This window comes from Rhinatrema bivittatum, chromosome 4 (genome assembly GCF_901001135.1).
Source record: "Rhinatrema bivittatum chromosome 4, aRhiBiv1.1, whole genome shotgun sequence".
NCBI classification, from domain to species: Eukaryota; Metazoa; Chordata; class Amphibia; order Gymnophiona; family Rhinatrematidae; genus Rhinatrema; species Rhinatrema bivittatum.
The window spans coordinates 381,654,289-381,670,823 of NC_042618.1; the positions used below are offsets into that span (position 1 = coordinate 381,654,289).

At 44.1% G+C, this 16,535-nt stretch overlaps 1 protein-coding gene across 1 annotated transcript in view; it reads right to left on the reverse strand.

Annotated features, from left to right (window-relative positions):
• The window catches only part of DNAH12 (dynein axonemal heavy chain 12), a 1,160,754-nt gene that overhangs the window by 21,267 nt on the left and 1,122,952 nt on the right, over positions 1–16,535 (reverse strand). Inside the window, 1 exon segment of the mRNA XM_029600929.1 lies at positions 15,515–15,719. Within this exon segment, the coding sequence (XP_029456789.1) occupies positions 15,515–15,719 (205 nt within the window).

A 16,535-nucleotide genomic window follows, 5' to 3' on the forward strand; every position in this document is an offset into this window, starting at 1 on the left:
GCATGTTCTTATGTTCTTACCACACCAGGTCAAACAACAGATTTTCCAAACCACACCAACATTATCAATCTGTCCAATCACACACTCAGCCAGGTACAAGAAGCTGTCCTTGCACAGGGACTCTCCTTGTATTCCACTAAATCTATACAGAAAATACAATTCTGCTGTGATCTGGAATCCTAGTTCTACCATCTCTGGCTCAAAGAATAGTTCTGTACCAACCAGCACACTGATACACAGCCATACATGGAAGAAAATGCTGACACACCCTCTCCACCTATTCAGAACATCAAAAACAGAATCTTCCAATGGACACCCACCGAAGGATATAACACTGGACTGGATTTTTACATAGAATGCTTTTGATTGCCCAATCTGAGATAATTAGGAATTAGCATCGCTTGCCCCACAACCACAGCCACATAGAACAAGAAGCCATCTATAACGTCCAAAACAACCCAGACATCATTATCAAGGAAGCTGATAAAGGAGGACCCAAACAGATTGGACTATACATGGAAAGCAAGGAGACAACTCTCCAATACAACATTTTATAACCCGCTGCCCTCAGACCCCACTGAAGAATACCAGAAATAACTACACAAACCCCTGAAGGGATTCCCCACTTGAATATGCTAACAGATTTACATGGACACACCTCAGGAACCTCAATCAGGCACTTTGTACCTATTACACGAACCAGAGAACCCTGGACACCCCATTGTTTTTAGCATCAGCACCCTCACGGTAGGAGTGTTTGGCTACATGGACTCCATTCTCAGACCCTATGCCACCAGCACTGCTAGCTACCCTCACGACACCACAGATTTTCATGAGGAATCTCCATTCTATTGGCCACCTCCCAGACAACATCATTCTGGCAACCATGGATGTTGAACTCCTTTACACCAAAATCCCTCACAAAGATGGACTACAAGCCATTAGGAATATCATCCCAGATGCCACCACAACTGATCTGGCCAACAAACTTTGCTATTTTGTCCTCACAAACACATTTAGCTGCAGCTATGTCCACTATTAGTCACATTCAGGAATTTGATGTGGTACAGCCCAATGCTTGAGACTCTTATGCAAATATTGTCATTCTATTTGGAAGTAAATACAACTGAGATCCCTGGACAGAAATTAGCTGTTTTCTTGATTATGTGTGGGACAAAGATCATATGCCATTTTATACGTTTGCTGGTCTTGCCAACTAAAGGCCTATTTATCACCTATGCCATCCACCATACTGCAAAGGCGTCAGTTCCACAAGTGGAGTTAAGTTTATAATGACAACATTGCTAACTATATGGCTGAGCTACGCAGAATTGCAGAGCTCTGCAAATTCAGCAAATTTTTAAATGACATGATTCATGACTCTCTAGTCTGTGGGGTCCAAAATAAAGCACTTCAGTACCAGCTCTTTGCTGAGCTACATCTAATCCTTGTTCAGCACAGGAAAAGGCTTTGACAGTTGAAATGGTGCTGCAGCACACATAGAAATTCAAGTCACAGTGACTGATGTGGATATTGACATCCACAATAAGAAAGTCACTCAGCAGCTAATCCAATACTTCCAAACTTGTGCTGTAGCTGCAGAGGACAGCACCAACACTCTATCTGTAGATTTAAAAGGCTAAGTGTCATTTTCACAAAATGAAAGGCCACACTGAAAGAATTTGAAGTTCAGAACTCAGTGGTGAGAGGTACAGAGATATAAGCTGTGATCCTCTACCTAACCCTCTGCCTATTCCATTTCCCCCCTCCCCTCTCTTCCCCGTCACCCGTTTTCGGCACAATTACTATATCTTATGTTATTCCATTTAGGGGTAGATTTTAAAAGAAGCGCGATCAGCCTACTTTTGCTTGCGCATCAGACTCAAGCAAAAGTACGCTGGATTTTAGTAGATACGCGCGGAGCCGCGCGTATCCACTAAAATCCTGGATCGGCGCGCGCAAGGCTATCGATTTTGTATAGCCTGCGCGCGCCGAGCCGCGCTGCTCCCCCCGTTCCCTCCAAGGCCGCTCCGAAATCGGAGCGGCCTCGGAGGGAACTTCCCTTTGCCCTCCCCTCACCTTACCCTCCCTTCCCCTACCTAACCCACCCACCCGGCCCTGTCGACACCCCCCCCTTACCTTTGTCGGGGGATTTACGCCTCCCGGAGGGAGACGTAAATCCCCGCGCGCCAGCGGGCCTGCTGCGCGCCGGGCCGCGACCTGGGGGCGGGTACGGAGGGCGCGGCCACGCCCCCGGGCCGTAGCCACGCCCCGTACCCGCCCCCAAAAACGCTGCCGACACGCCCCCGGAACGCCGCGACGACCGGTGCCCGCCCCCCGACACGCCCCCCTCCGAGAACCCCGGGACTTACGCGAGTCCCGGGGCTCTGCGCGCGCCGGGAGGCCTATGTAAAATAGGCTTCCCGGCGCGCAGGGCCCTGCTCGCGTAAATCCGCCCGGTTTTGGGCAGATTTACGCGAGCAGGGCTCTGAAAATCCGCCCCATTGTATATTCTTACACTTCTTATTACTATAATAACAATAATTTAACTTATTTCTCATCTCTTACCTCCCCCTCCTTTTCATTCTATCGCATGTTAATATGTTATTTTATTCCATGTTTAACTTTATATCTCCCCTCTCTTTCAATTTCCTCTCTTGTTAACATGTTATATTTGTATTATGTTAAACTTGTTCTTTATAAACTTGTTCTATGTAAAGCGCCACTCCAGGCACTAGTTTATGTTACGCTGTGAACCGATGTGATATCATTGATGAATGTCGGTATATAAAATCTTTAAATAAATAAATAAATAAATCCTACTGGGAACAACAAGGTCTCTGATTCACAAATATGCTCAACATAGCAATGAGCAATGAGACTGAAAAAGTATATCACATCCAGATTGTACAGAATATGGAGTCACATAATTTGCAAGTGTTAACATTCCAGATCAATGTATGTGAATGTGAAATGGAGGTTAAATCTAAGTCTGGGTTGTCAGTTATCAGTGAAAACACTCTCTTTTGTTTCCTACTTGCAGTCCTCCTATGTTTTCCACTTCACACTGCAGCTTCCACAATTACAATTTATTTATCTGGTTCTTATATTCTGCTTTTCAGCACTTCAAAGTGGATTACATTGAGAATGCAGGAATCTGTGTTGTAAACACTTGCTATCACCCTTTTCAGGGAATGTTGCTAAATAGTCACATGAGGTAAACAGAAGAATTTCTTAGGAAGGAACTGGTTTACACCAAGAGGTCCATGGCATCATTGAAGGGCATCTCAAGAAAATCATAGATAAGTTCCTTTTGGTGTTTGCTGAAGAGCTGGGAGCATACAAGTGACCAGCAGTGTAATTCCACCTGGATCCAGGCATTGCATCCATCTACCTGAAGGCTAGGACCATGCGTTTGCACTATGCCCCAAAATCAAGATGGAGCTTCAGTATCTCATAAAACAAGGTATCTTAAAATCAGACACATGAAACAGACTACACCCATTGTGCCAGTGCTAAAGGGAAATGGAGATGTGCAGATCTGTGAAGATTATAAGTATACTGTTAATAAAATACCCAAAGAATACCCACAATCTGTGTCTGATGTTAACCAACTACTTGCCACACTTGTTGTAGGGAAGGTCTTTGTAAACTTTGACCTTGCACAAGCCTACCAGCAAATGATTATGGATGAAGAAGATGAGAATACCCCAACAATCATTATTCACCATGAAGCTTTCTGAGTTAAACATTTCCAATTTGGAATTTTTATTGCATCAAGAATCTTCCAATACTTCATAGAATCATTGCTGGTTAGAATTCCAAGTGTTACATATTTTAATGAGTCTTGGTCATGGGGACATTAGAGGATGAACTTTCTGGGCGACTTAAGAAAATTCTATATTGATTTGACAAGTCAGACATTCATGTGATGAAAAGTAATTGTGAAATTGGAACTACCAGTGTCATATTTTTGGGCTATTGCACTGATGCTTCAGGAATCCATCCAACCAGAAGCCAGGGTAAAGGCAATCCACGATGTCCCTGAACTGACTTCTAAAGATGAGTTGAGTTCTTTTTTTGAAATGCTCAACTTTTATCATATGTTCCTTCCACAAATATCAACACTTACTGAATTTCTACATCGTCTTCTCCATAAAGTGGTGCCAAGGAAGTGGACCCACCAACATGTGGACACTTTTCAGAATATTCCTGACATCGGATTCTGTGCTCATTCACTATGATGAACAGAGGCATCTCATATGATGTTGAGGTTGTGCTGAGCTATTTTGCCATATAGAACAGGGCTACCGAATGTATGGACATCATTTTTCTTTTCTTAGGAAATGCAATAGGGAAATCAGAACTACAAGTCCCTGCAGGAAACAGGGTAAAATTAGGGTGAGATCAAACTGTCCTGAAAATCTAGAACCAGTTGGCAATTCTCAATAAAGAAGCATTTGCTTTGACAGCGGGGGCAAAATAGATCGGTGAGTGTTATGAATTAATAAAAGTTCAAGAATAAACAGCCAGAGCCTAGCCTACATCTATTCTCTGGCCATTCTGACTGCACATTGTGTCTCAGTAGGTAACTGTTTAGAGTTTGTGTGTACCTGAGTAAAAAGATAGAAATAGGCCAGTTACTTGCCTTGAAAAGGTGTTAGTATTAGAGATGTGAATCGTGTGCCCGATCGTCTTAACGATCAGGTTCGGATGGTGGGAGGGAAAAATTGGATCGTTAGAGATTGTGAATTGGAATCGTTCCGATTCCAATTCACATTGTTAATTTTTTAGTGAGGCCTGAGCAGATAAACAAAACCCCACCGACCCCCCCCCCCCCCCAAAAAAATGTTAAATTACCTGGTGGTCCAGTGTGGGGGGGGGGGGGGGGTGTCCCCGGCGTGATCTCCCGCTCTCGGGCCATCGGCGCCATTTTGGCTACCACTGATAAAAAGGCGCCGATGGCCCGAAAAAAAAACCCCCACTCCGACCCTTTTCAAATTACCCCTTTGCTTCTCCCACCCTCCCGACCCCACCAAAAACCTTTTACATGTACCTGGTGGTCTAGCGGGGGGTCCTGGAGCCATCCCTTCAATCGTGCCGGTGCCGGTGCTGGAGGTTTCAAAATAGTGCCGATCGCCTTTGCCCTTAACTTGTCACAGTGGTAGCCAAAATGGCGCCAATGGCCCGAGAGCGGGAGATCGCGCCGGGGACCCCCCCCCCCACTGGACCACCAGGTAACTTAACATTTTGGGGGGGTTCGGGAGGGTAAGGATTTTCTTTTAAAAGGTCAGGGTGGGTTTAGGAGTTGTTTTGGTGTACCGGTTTTCCCGCCCTCCCCGAAATAATTCCCGTGCCCTATTTAACGATAAAATATAAATGCTCCTGACGATAAATCGTGGGCATTTGTATTGTATCGTGTACTCTAACGGTTTAGAACGATTTTAAAATTATCGGACAATAATTTTAATCGTTCAAAAACGATTCACATCCCTAGTTAGTATGATAGATTTAAGTAGGAACCATTCTATGTGGACCTGCAAGGAGTTCATTGGGTCGCAAGACCTTGGAGTATGCTGATCATATAGCTTAGCTGTTGTGGTGAAGGTCCTTTTGTCCCTACTCCACTATTGGGGCAAAGGAAAAGAGCTAGGCAGAGACAGAGGAAACCTAGGAATCAGGAATAGTCCTTCAGCACTACAAATCCCAGATTCCCCTGCGCTGAGGCGGGGGGGGGGGGGGCGGGGAGATCGGAGGGATCAAGCCCAAAGGCCCTGGGTTCCTAGAGAGCCGGGAGGGAGGAGGGAGGCACTTCTAGATTGGGAAGACGTGCTGCATGAAGGGGGTGGGGCTTCTTCTCAAACACGGGAAGGAGGACCCTTCTTGAGAGAGGAGGCAGCAGAGCTGTTGGATCCAGAACCTATGGAGATTGAATAAAGAGAGGAATCCCAAGACAACCCTGAACTCATGGATACCTCATAATACGTTTAGAGGAGGTAGGCCTCAACTGGGGGATTAGTACAAAGCTCTTTCATATGTAAAAAGAAAAAAAACAACAGGATTTCATGGGAGGCCGAAATCCCCAGCAGTATTATACTGCTGGAGAAAGGAACAGGTATGCTTAAGAGACTTGTTAATAAATTATGCTGTTAAGGAGAAGGATGCTGTATTACTGCCATGGGATGGTGAAAAAAAAAACTACTGGCAATCTCACACCTGGTAAGAAAGCCTTTGTAAGGATTTTTTTTGTTTGTTTGTTTGGACTCTGTTTTATCCATAGTGAATGAAAGGGACAGCAATCACCTGGGTTTGCTAATTACAGCTGCGGCCAGTGAGCAGGGAACTGGCTACTGGCAGGTTTTTTTTTTTGACTGAAAGCTGTGGCAATCATTGGAACTTTACAAACTGCTGCTGCAACGTTTACTCAGTTTTTTTTTTCTTCTTTCAGACTGGAGTGAGAGGGGAACCAGGGCTTGCCCCAGCTTCCTGGTTACCCCCTGAACATTTGCTGTTTTTTTTTTCTTTCGTCAGTGACTGGAGTTGGAGGTGGGGCATCAAAATGGCATAGGCAACGTCTTACCCTCTACATTGTTTTGGGACGGTGTGCCTGCCTAGGTTTGGGAAAGGATAGGCCAGGGCCCAGGCTTATATTGAGCACTGACACTGTTGGAAGTTTTATTTTTCTCTTGGCGTGAGAGGCTAACACCACTTTGGAGGCAGAAGGACGAGAGACTAAAGGCTGTTACTTCAGGTTACCCACTGCAGGTACCCGAAGCCAAGCTAATATAGGGTTGCACCACTCCAGCCCAGGAGACTAGAGAGCAGAGACTACTACATGTGGTGGTGCAGTGGGATCGGCGGACCGCACAGAGTGGAAAAGGTTCCAGGGAGTTGGGAAGCATCGCTATTGCCTCAGAGGGGCGGGCGATCAGAGGAATCCTATACAAACAATGCCAGAGTTTGTGAGCAGAACAACTCCCTGATGGCAAGGGAGAAGGGTGTAGGTCAGACCCCTCCCCAAGAGGGAAGGGGAAAAAGGACAGTGGACCCAGCAGGTGAAGAAAATCGAGGAGGGTGGATGTACTGGGTGCTGAGAGCATCTTGGCAGCTGGTGAGTGGAAAAGGTTTTCATGGGTGATGATTCAGATCAACTGAACCAAATCATGGTGAATCTGGACGATTTGCTGGCCTGATTGATAAACTGAAGAGTAGTAAATCACCTGGACCGGATGGTATACACCCCAGGGCTCTGAAAGAACTAAAAAATGAAATTATAGAACTATTAGTAAAAATTTGTAACCTATCATTAAAATCATCCAATGTACCTGAAGACTGGAAGATGGCCAATGTAACCCCTATATTTAAAAAGGGATCCAGGGGTGAACCGGGAAACTATAAACCGGTGAGCATAATTTCAGTGCCAGGAAAATCATAGAAACTGTTGTAAAGAATAAAATCATAAAACATTTAGATAGACATGGTTTGATGACAACAGCCACATGGATTTGCCCAAGGGAAGTCTTGCCTTGCAAATCTACATTTTTTGAAGGGGTGAATAAACACGTGGACAAAGGTGAACTGGTAGATGTGGTGTATTTGGATTTTCAGAAGGAGTTTCCTCAAAGTCCCGCATGAGAGGGCTTCTAAGAAAACTAAAAGTCATGAGATAGGAGGCGATGTCCTTTTGTGGACTGCAAGCTAGTTAAAAAGAGGAAACAGAGAGAGGGTTAAATGGGTCAGTTTTCATAGTGGAAAAAAAGTAAACAGTGGAGTGCCTCAGGATCTGTACTTGGAAAGGTGCATTTTAACATATTTATAAATGATCTGGAAAGGGGCATGATGAGTAAGGTGATCAAATATGTGGATGACACAAAATTATGCAAAGTAGTTAATCTCAAGCAGATTGTGATGAATTGCAGGAGGACTTGTGAGACTAGGAAAATTGAGCTTTCCAAATGGGCAGGTGAAAATTAACATGAACAAGTACAAAATGATGCCATATAGGGAAAAATAACCCTTGCTGTAGTTATACAATGTTAGGTTCTATCTTAGGGGTTACCCACCCAGGAAAGAAATCCAGGCATCATAGTGGATAATACATTAGGGATGTGAATCGTGTGCCCGATCGTCTTAACGATCGGGTTCGGCTGGAGGGAGAAAAAAATCTGATCGGTGGAGATGTGAATCGGTTCACATCGGATACCCTGTCACATGGTAAGGGCAAAGGGCCATTGGCGCCATCTTTATGAGTGGCAGCCGACGGCTCGAGAATGGGAGATCGCTCCCGGGACCACCACTGGACCACCAGGTAATTTTAAATGTTTTGGGGGGATCGGGAGGGTGGGGGAAGCTAAAGGGTCATTTTTAAAGGGTGGGGGGGGGGGGGTTTTTTTTATTGGGCCATCGGCGCCATTTTTGAGTGGCAGCCAAAATGGCACCGATGGCCCGAGAGCGGGAGATCGGTCCCCGTGCCCCCACTGGACCACCAGGTACTCGTAAAAAGTTTTGGGGGGTTCGGGAGGGTGGGGGAAGATAAGGTATTAGTTTTATAGGGTCGGGGTGGGTTTAGGGGTTGTTTTGGTGTGCCGGTTTTCCTGTCCTCCCCCCAAATAACTCCCGTTAGTGAACAGTAACGGGAGTAACGATTTTACACGATAAATCGGGAAAATTTCTATTGTATCGTGCACTCTAACGATTTTTGACGATTTAAAAAAATATCGGACGATGTTTTTAAATCGTCAAAAAACGATTCACATCCCTATAATACATTGAAATCATCGGCTCAGTGTGCTGTGGCAATCAAAAAAGCAAACAGAATGTTAGGAATTATTAGGAAGGGAATGGCAAATAAAACAGAGGATGTCATAATGCCTCTGTACCGCTCCATGGTGAGACCACACTTATCTATTTATTTATTTAAAAGCTTTTCTATACCGCCTATACAAGCTATTGCAGGTCTATGCAGTTTACAAATAAAAACACTCATAACACTGGGGAACAATTTTTAACATAATTCCTGTTGAGTTTGATTTTTCAGCTGTTTTAGACTTAAATAGGCATGCTGATTTCAAAACTGCAGTTAGTTTTCTTCTATCACGTCAAGTTTTTTCTCTACAGCCTATCTTAGGCTTGGATTTATCAAAATGCACTAAATATCGCATGCGATAGGAAAAGGGGCGTGCTTTATGGTAATAAGCTGTTTATCACAAAGTGCGCTACCTTAGCGCTTCGCATAGGTATTACTGCAAACTGCAATAACTGGGTCTCATAAAACTGGGTCTCATGAAGCAATTTGTTAAAACTTTGCCAACTGAAGGAGTCTGTTTCAAGTATCTCATTTTGGCATTTCCTAGCCTGTCGTTTGAAAAGATAAAGGCCGGTGTGTTTGACGGTCCACAGATTCAGCAGTTCATTAAAGATGAACACTTCATTGGGAAAATGTCAGAACTCCAAAAGAATGCTTGGTTATCATTCAAAAACCTTGTCAAGGACTTGGAAATACACGAGCACAGAATTACACCGAAATTGTCCAGAAACTCTTGGAGAGCTTCAAAATGCTTCGCTGCAACATGAGCATCAAGATGCATTTTCTGCATAGCCATCTTGCTGATTTCCCGAAAAACCTTGGGAGGTCAGTGATGAGCAAGATGAACGATTCCACCAAGATTTGAAGGTCATGATGGCATGGTATCAGGGTGGAATGGATGTACATATGATGGCTGACTATTGGAGCATCTGGCAAGATTGTCCACAGATTGAACACTGCCGGAAAAGCTATAAGCGTAAATTTTTACCTTAATATGTATGTTTGGTAGCAGAACTTTACTACTTGTACACAATTTGACTTACAGTAACAATATATAGCCTTTGCATGAATAAAATAACTCTAAATAAACAGTATATTCAGGTACTTGTTTCTTTTATTTCCTTTGTATGTACATTTTGTATGATTTTTGGGCCAAAGGAGGGTATCCTGTACCTTAAAAAGTTGACGTGATAGAGAAAAACTGGGGTCATTTTTTGATTCAGATGTCAAAACTTAGTCAAAAACAAGTGTCAGATCTAACTCAATGAAAATTGTGTTCCCCAGTGAATAAGTATTTCAAGTAAAATAGACAGAACAATAGACAAATGAAAATTTAAAAGTAAATTAAAAAATAAAATTAAAAGAAAAAACAATCATAATGTTACATTATAGAAGTTGAGAAAAAAAACCTTCGTGTTTATGGGTCAGTAAAAGCTAGTGAGTATAGGTAGGTTTTAACAGCTTTTTTGAAATCTTTTTTAGTTGTGAGTAGTCGAATGGAATTTGGCAATGAGTTCCAGAGAGTGGGGCCTGCTACGGAGCAGGCATTTTCCTAAGTTAGGTCTAACCTGGCTGTTTTGATATTTGGTACCTGTAAGTAGTTTTTATCAATTGAACATAAGTCGTATGGAGGCTGGTAGAGACATAAATAACATAGCCATATAGATAAAATGCTATGTATTAAGTTATGAATAATGGTTAAAATTTTATATTGGCTACCAATTGATGAATTGGTAGCCAGTGAAGTTGTTTCAAAAAAGGAGTGATATTTTCTCTGCGATGTGGGTTGGTAAGTAATTGACTGTCACAGTTTTGGATTAATTGAAGTAGATGTAAAGTGTAGTTAGGGAGACTTAAATAGAGTGAGTTACAGTAATCTAGACTGGCTAAAATTAGGGCTTGAAGTATGGAATGAAAGTCATTTGGATAGAGGAGTGGTTTTAGTGTTTTTAATAGGTGAATTTTGTAAAAAGAAGTTTTTATCCCAGTGTTGGCTCGACATAAAGATAAAAGCTATATATCCTTCCGGCATTACCTATATTATGGAATAGAAATTTTCTTAATATTATTTGCTCAAATTTCTGGTCAGCCCATATTACTTTTATTACTTATATTTGTGGTACATGGATAAGATAATGTGAATTAACAATAAGTATTTTATATTCTCTTTTGATTTGTATTACCTATGAATTAAACTTGGTAAATAATAATGATTTCCACTTTAAAAAAATTGTTAAAATGTACCAGATTACAAAAGTTTTCTTTGTATATGAAAATTAAATGTCTTCAAAATAAAAAATTTAAAAAAAAGAAGTTTTTGTTACAGATGAAATATTGGTAGACATGGATAAGTTGGAATCTAAAATAACACCTAGGTTACAGGCCTGTCTAGATATGGGAATAGAACAGTGTGCAATTCTGGTCACTGCTCCTCAAAAAGAATATAGCTGCACTGGAGAAGGTGCAGAGAAGGGCAACCAAAATAATGAGTATGAAATGGCTGCCCTATGAGGAATAGCTAAAGAAGTTAGGGCTGTTCAATTTGGAGAAGAGACAACTGAGGGGCAATATGATAGAAGTCTACAAAATCTGGTGATCCTAGGTCTGCAATGGCTATGGAGACATCAGCCACAGTTTGACTGGTCCATGCCAGAACTTATCCCTGGGGACCCGGATGCGTCAAATCCTATATGTCCTCTGAAAGCTCACCTCATTCAGCAATTGTAGCTTCCACTCTTCCATCATTTACAACCCCCTGCTGGGAGCTCAGAAGAATTCTAACCTCACCACAACATCTTCAGAAAAATGCCCTTAAAAAAGTCTATGGATAATTACAACTGCTGGGACAAGAGAAGTCTGAACGTGATAGTCTGAAAGAGGAACACAATCATGCCAAGAAAAGGCTTGAGACTCTAATCACCAGAAAAAATGAAGAGATATGAATTCTGCATATCCAGTTTTAGCAGGAAAAGAAAAGGAACATCATAAACCGTCTAGCCGATCAGTCAAAATTCTAAAAAGAATATAGCCGTTCCCATCCCTGTAGTGGAGCCTGTCCTCTGCCAAAGCAACCCAGAAGAGACCATCCCTTCATTTGTGACTCAGCTTCAATCCCAGGAATTGCATAAATATGGAATAAAACCAATCGTTTAGTTGTAGAAGCTATCAACCGAACCAAGAAACCAGTAGAACTCCAAAGTTTTCATCACTGATACCCCCATAAACCTAAAGCCTTGGGAAGGGGGCTTAAGGGAGGATACTGTTGTGATCGGCGGTCTCAGGGCTGCCTCAAGGACTGCTGCTCTTACCTATGGCCAACTTGCAGCAGGGTGTTGCCAGCGTCATCTCCCAGGCCAGGTGCCCTTCCTTGAGTTGAGTGGACAGTGTCACCGATTTCTCCAGGCCAACCACCCTTCCTCAATGCAACTGGACATTGCCACTGACTCCCTACGTAGTGCGCTGCCTAAGGTGCCCATGCCTCTCTTCAAGATTTGAAGAGACTGCGGCAGGAAATCCCCTACAGCCCCTATGATGAGGTCTGCTACTGAGGCTTCTCCTTACATGATTCAAGTGCCTCGGCAACAGGTCAGCCTGCTTCATCTAGTGCAGTGGTTCTCAACCCTGTCCTGGGACCCCCCCAGCCAGTCGGGTTTTCAGGATATCCACAATGAATATGCATGAGAGAAAATTTGCATATACTGCCTCCATAACATGCAAATTTTCTCTCATGCATATTCATTGTGGATATCATGAAAACCTGACTGGCTGAGGGGGTCCCCAGGACAGGGATGAGAACCACTGATCTAGTGAGTTGCCTGCATTTTCATCTTCAGTTCTTGCTTGTCTTCATTTTCAGTTCTCACTTGTCTTAATCTTCAGCTCCAGCTTGTCTCCATTCCAATTTCAGCTTTGATCTTCAGTTCCAGTTCCTGTCTTCATCTCCTGTCCCCGTGGTCAGTCTTGGGCTCCAGTTGGGCCTCAGACTTATCCAAGTCTGCCAGCCAATAGTAGGGACCTGTAGGGCTCTTCCCTGCAGGTTGCACCAATCCTATCTCGGCCCAAGGGTCCACATCCTTAACAGATTGCCTAGGCCATGGACCCAGTTGGCCTGTCCATGTTATGAGCGCGGCCTTCCGGAGCCTGTTATGAACTGAGGGCTTGGATGCCTTTGGCTACTGTTACGAGTGCGGAGGCGTGGTCGTTTCTGAAGCGAGTGTTGTGAGCCTTTGAGCCATGGCAAGACTCAGGGAGGAGCCCCAAGACACACCGTGGGAGGTGAGCTTGTGTGAGCACGGGTAACGAGGAGCAGGACAAGGCTGACGCGAAGACAAGGATACAAGGTCTGACCCTCTACCGGAACTGCATGCCCCAGGATGACCAACAATGCAATGTTGATCGATGAACAGTCCTCCGACCGTTCCAAGCCCTTTCAGACCTGCTGCTGGGTATGGCAAAAGGTGGCAGGCTGGACAGAGGACGAGGGCAGCTGGAGTCCTTAGAAAACAAAAGAATTTGGATGAAGACAGGCGAGGACACTGTAGACGAAGACTGAAGCGAGGACACTGTAGATGTAGGCTCAAGGCATAGGATCAAAGTGCTGGGTCAAGATTGTGACGCAGCGCGCCCTACACAGTCCACCTGCGGGACTGGTCGTGGACCACACTGGGCTCGAAGCAGACTCTAGGAGAGATAGTGGAAGCTGATACCAGAACATGACGAAGAAACTGAAGAGGCCTGCACCGGGGCGCGCCCTATACAGTCCACCCGCAGGACTGGTTGCGGACCACGCTGGTGCGGAGTGGGTTCAAACAGAGTCTTGACATGGACAGATGCAAATGCAAGGAGCTCCGAAGACCGGGACAAGTTTCAAGCACAGGATTCAAGATTCTCAAGGATTCAAAGACAACTCAGGCTAGCACTGCAAAGATGAAGATGGCCTTTGTACCATGAGGCTCCCTATACAGCCCACCTGTGGGCTGGTCGCAGACCATGGCAATGGCATGCCAGGAAAGTGGACATCAAGGAACCAAGGCATGGAGGCAGAGGCGAAGGCAAAGGCATCAGGAAGGACTTCGAACATTAGGAGGTACGAACGAAGAACATGAGGAATGTGAAGCCATCTGAAGACACGGACAAAGAACATCAGGAACCTGAAGACATCTGGAGGCATGGACGAAGGGCATCAGGAACATGAAGACAACTGGAGCACGAACAAAGGACATCAGGAACATGAAGACGAAGTCATCAAAGCAGGAGAAGACCACAGACCTGGACTGGTCAGAAGACACAGACAACTGTGGAACCTATCTGAAGGCCAGGAGTGACTGAAGAGGAACCCCTTTTATAGGGCTAAAGCAGGAAGTTGTCATCAGGTGGAGCCCGGGGCATATCCGGCCGCGGGCCCTTTAAATGCAGAGAAGAGGTGCATGCCGGCGACTAAGAGGAAGCAGGAAGAAGAAGCACCATGGACAGCAGCACCCAGCCACACGAAGGAGAAACAGAGCAGGGAGAAGCAGGCAGGCTTCAGGTTGGCCTCCTGCCGTCCGATGAGGACCCCAGCAATGGCGTCGCAGCTCCCTGCCATGAAGGAAGGGTGGCAGCGGCGTCCTCCCGGCCGCAGAAGGGCGGCAGAAGCTCGGCGATCACCCGACCGCATAGGTGGAGTCAGCGCGGTGATTCGGGCTGCTTAGGAGCAGCAGTCACAGCGGGTCCCTGCTGCGGAAGGCAGCGCAGCGGTCAGAAGGTGAGAGGCCTGCTCGCGGAGAGTAGCTCCGTGGGCAGGGATCGTAACAGTCCACCCATGCTATCCCTGGTTTAGCTCAGAAAATTACAAACAATACAAACAGCCTTGGAATTCTTAGCCACAGATATGAATTGTCTTACAGCTCGAATGGATGCCCTGCCCATGCATGACACTTTGCCTCTGCCAGTATTGGTTCCAGCGCCACTTCCAGCAACCAACTGACTTACATCTCAGTTACCGGCTCCACCCCGTTAAGCCAGGGACCCTAAGTAATGCCATGACCTTTTTACTCTGATAAGCTTATAAAATAATATTTCAGCTTGAGATCTCAATATCAATACTCATGGAGACATTCTGCCACAGGGGCTGCAAGTTGCATTGTCATGGTCTGGGCTTATGCAACAAAGGCACCAGTCATGCTGGTCTGCTGAAGTCATGTTATTACGGCATCTTCCACAAGATTTAAAAGGGCTTTTTCACTTTCTTTTTGTATAAGATCTTGGCACTGATATTGTGAGATAGTCTTCTATTTTTATGTAGAAACTTTTCACCTCTTTTTTTTTTTTTATAGAATAGTCATGGTTGATATGAAAGGACAGAAAATCTGACCATGAAGTGGATGAAAACAAACTGAGGGAAGGCATGGAGCGACGTTAGCATGGGAACTCCCACACATGCCCAGAAAGAACTCAAGGAAGTTTCTGAGCTAGGAGAGAATATAGGCTGATACGGCACTGTAGGATGATATTACCCATCTTGTTTGGCTGATTTGTTATGCTTGTCCACAGGGAATATAAAATTATTTTGCACAAAACTTTTTCCTGATATTCAACTGTAAAACACCTATATGTAAACTGCACATTTCAAGAAAAGCTGCATTAAATTTTAAGATCATATAATTAGCATAATTTAATTTTTGTTAGTTGTGACATCTTTTATAGCTAGCACAGTGCAAACTTCCTTACCTGCAAGAATTTCAGTCTGGTAAGAAAATCAACAATATAACTTCCCAAAGGTTTAAGACTTGGGTAAGAACGCTGAGCCCAATTTTCTGGAACCTTCCCTATGAGCAAACTACTAGACAGTGCTTCTAATTCGGCATCCATGACAACTAATCCTTTAATAGCCTTTTGCAGGTTCTGTAGGGTAGTACGTATAGCTCGGATTAAACTGGAATAAAAAGAGAATATCATAAAAATAAATTTCACATGTCATGTATCAAGCTGGAATATTCCACAAAAAAGTCTTTTTCTGTTGCACTAAACACAAAAGCTATATTTTTGCATTCTCTAGTTAGTTTTCTAGCATTGTCCTCTTGGTTTAGTTGTTACTTATCTGGTGTCTCCTCAGTTTTCTGTGGTAAGTATTTTGCTATCCACATACTTTAAAAATAATGTATCCCATAATTTTATCCTTGCACCATCAAAAACTCTCTTTCCCCTTGTACAATTCATTTTATTCTTGAATTTCAGTTGTCTCTCAGGTGTATCTAAGGTGTACTAAGATACTGAGTGACTAAAGCTCAGTAGTTAGGTAGCTGGGTTGAAAAAAGATTTGGATAAGCTCTTGGAGGAGAAGTCTATTAACTGCTATTAACTAAGTTGATTTAGGGAATAGTCACTGCTATTACTGGCATTTGTAGCATGGGATCTACTTTATATTTGGGTATTTGCCAAATACTTGTAACCTGGATTGGCCACTGTTGGAAACAGGATGCTGGGCTTGATGGACCCTCGGTCTGACCCAGTATGGTAAAGTGCAGTTGCTTACCTGTAACAGGTGTTCTCCTAGAACAGCAGGATGTTAGTCCTCACATGTGGATGACATCATCCGATTGGGCCCAGCATGGAAAACTTTTGTCAAAGTTTCTAGAAGCTTTGACTGGCAGACTGAGCATGGCCAGCCTGTTATTATCCGCGTGTCCATGCGAGGTCCCCCTTCAGTCTCGTAACAGCAAAATACGAGCAAAAAAAATAAAACTACTAA